At 42.3% G+C, this 2,196-nt stretch overlaps 1 protein-coding gene across 1 annotated transcript; it reads left to right on the top strand.

Moving 5' to 3' along the window:
- The first annotated feature begins 617 nt into the window (after positions 1 to 617).
- Positions 618 to 1,718, top strand: LOC148292821 (ubiquitin-like-specific protease ESD4). The gene is made up of 5 exons (XM_088244460.1): positions 618 to 635; positions 756 to 836; positions 927 to 1,022; positions 1,102 to 1,490; positions 1,577 to 1,718. Exons 1-5 carry the CDS (start codon positions 618 to 620, stop codon positions 1,716 to 1,718), a joined length of 726 nt encoding a protein of 241 aa, XP_088100586.1.
- Positions 1,719 to 2,196: the final 478 nt, after the last annotated feature.

The following is a 2,196-nucleotide window of genomic DNA, read 5'->3' as shown; positions in this document are numbered from 1 at the left end:
GGTATGTAAGGACCTTGATGAATTAAACTCTATTGTGCAGCAGTTGAGGAATGAGGTTGCAGTATTGCACCGTGAGAAGGGTGAGCTGGAGGAGAGAGTTTTACACTTGAAAAAGTGTACCAGTCATGCGAATGCCAGGAAAAGTGAGGATGCTGGAGAGGAGAGACATAAGATTGAGGATGCTGGAGAGGGGACACATGAGACTGAGGATGGTGGAGAGGAATGTGATAAAACCGAGGAAGGTGGAGTAGCCAAATTGAGAGAGGAGTGTGTACAAAATGCGAAAGAAGAGGTGCAATATACAATCCCGAATATAAATTGGAATGATCCAGATGTGGTTTCTGTCACTCTTGTTAAATTCCTTACGAATCCTCCTCAAAAGATTGATATGTCCATTGCGGAGGGTGTGGCAAAGATGTTATAGTTGGGGTGGGGCGAAAGAGGGGTTGGGGAAGGAGTGAGACTCTTGGTCCTGTGACGAAGAGGCCAAGGGCAGTGGTAAGGGAAACTCGATGGCAAGGTCGGGAGATTACCAATATTTTGAAGGACACAATTGCTGACCCCCTAAGACCTATTCCTTGTGATTCCCTTCTAGAGGTGGCAAAATTCTATTGCGAATGGGGACAAGAAGTCAAGTAAGTTCCATTTGCTCATCCTTAGTGAAATGTAAATGGTTTATTATGATTACCTATTGAGTCACTGGTGAAACGGAATTGATAATAACAATGATTGACAAATATAGTTCACATGTGCAGTTATGTGGAAACGAAGCTATGGAAGGTTCGCATAACTTCTTTGTTCGGTTGCTGACCAAGGACGGTTGGTTGGATGACTCGGTAAGCATTGATTGATTTGGGATTTTGTCGATAAGCCCTTGCTATGTAGTAATTTATTGATTTGCTAATGGAAACAACCCTTTTATGTAGAACATTGACATGGACTTGCATTTGCTACGGGAGCGGCACAACAAGTTTGGCAAGTGGGAGGGTTCTGACTGGACGATACTGGACACCACTTTTCAGGTCTGTATTATTTCATAAGCATTGTTTGTTTTGAAATTCCGTATCCGTTATGATGCATAACTCGGGTGCCCCTATGCAGAAATGTGCTGCCTTAGATTACACGCAAATGAAGTCGTTTATGGGAAAGGACGAGAGGCAGCACAACAACGGTCTAGTGGGAATGGTGAAGGGCGAAGGGTATAAGTTGGCTAAATCATGGTCATCTGTGAATCAAGTTTTTTTGCCCTTCAACCTACAAAGGCAGAAACACTGGATCTTACTTGTTATCGATTTAAAAGAGTGTGAGATAAGGGCATATGATTCAAAAGTAGATTTGTACAGAACTCAAGCCATCCAACGGGCTGTGCAGCCGGTGGGGAAAATACTGCCCCGGTTGTTACACGAAGCTGGATATATTGGCGATGGTCTACTTCGCAAAAGGGAGTGGCCAGTTATTCGCATTTTGGATGCACCCCAACACGTAGGCGGGTGAGTCATATTTGACCTAAACACATTGTGTTATGAAAGTGTGCTTTTGTTGTACAATGAATGACAGCTTCTTCGCTATGTTTCAGGGGCGACTGTGGGATGTACATTCTCAAATACTGCGAGTTTCTAACCTCCAATGTAGACCTAGCCAATATTTCCCATCATGCCATGCCCTTGTATCGGTTGAAGCTCGCTGTGCAGTTGTTGCAAGGATATTGGAACCTATGATTAATTAGGAGAGGCAATATGACATAACTGGGTGGGTGTGGTATATGAACTTGCAAACTTCATTTCACTGGGTGGGCGGTTTGTAATTCTGTAGGTAACAGTTGTTGAATGGAAGAAATTCGTATAGCTTGGTATTGGCTCAATTCGCGAGATAGAGAACTAACCTTTCTATAATATAAGGGAAGCTCGAAAAGCTTTGTTCGCATGCTTCAGCGCATCTTTCCCGTTTGTACGAAGGTTTTGAAAAGGTAGTTTTGAGTCTTACTTGTTAAGAAACAAACTCTTCTTTATGATCCAACTCCGCCTTTTGACTTCAAATGAAAGAATATGTTATTTTTATTGGGTTCAAATACAACCTGTAGGAAACTGTGAACACATGTTGTTGATACTATGCTGAACCATAAACTGTAAATGGTGCATGATTGTTTTCAAATGTGGAATAAATAGGAATGTTTCTTGTTTACGGCAAACAAGATTG

The sequence above is a fragment of the Prunus avium genome, chromosome 7 (genome assembly GCF_965620075.1).
Source record: "Prunus avium chromosome 7, drPruAviu1.hap1.1, whole genome shotgun sequence".
NCBI classification, from domain to species: domain Eukaryota; kingdom Viridiplantae; phylum Streptophyta; class Magnoliopsida; order Rosales; family Rosaceae; genus Prunus; species Prunus avium.
Note: the sequence above shows the minus strand (reverse complement) of the source record. Positions and strands in the feature narration are given on the sequence as shown.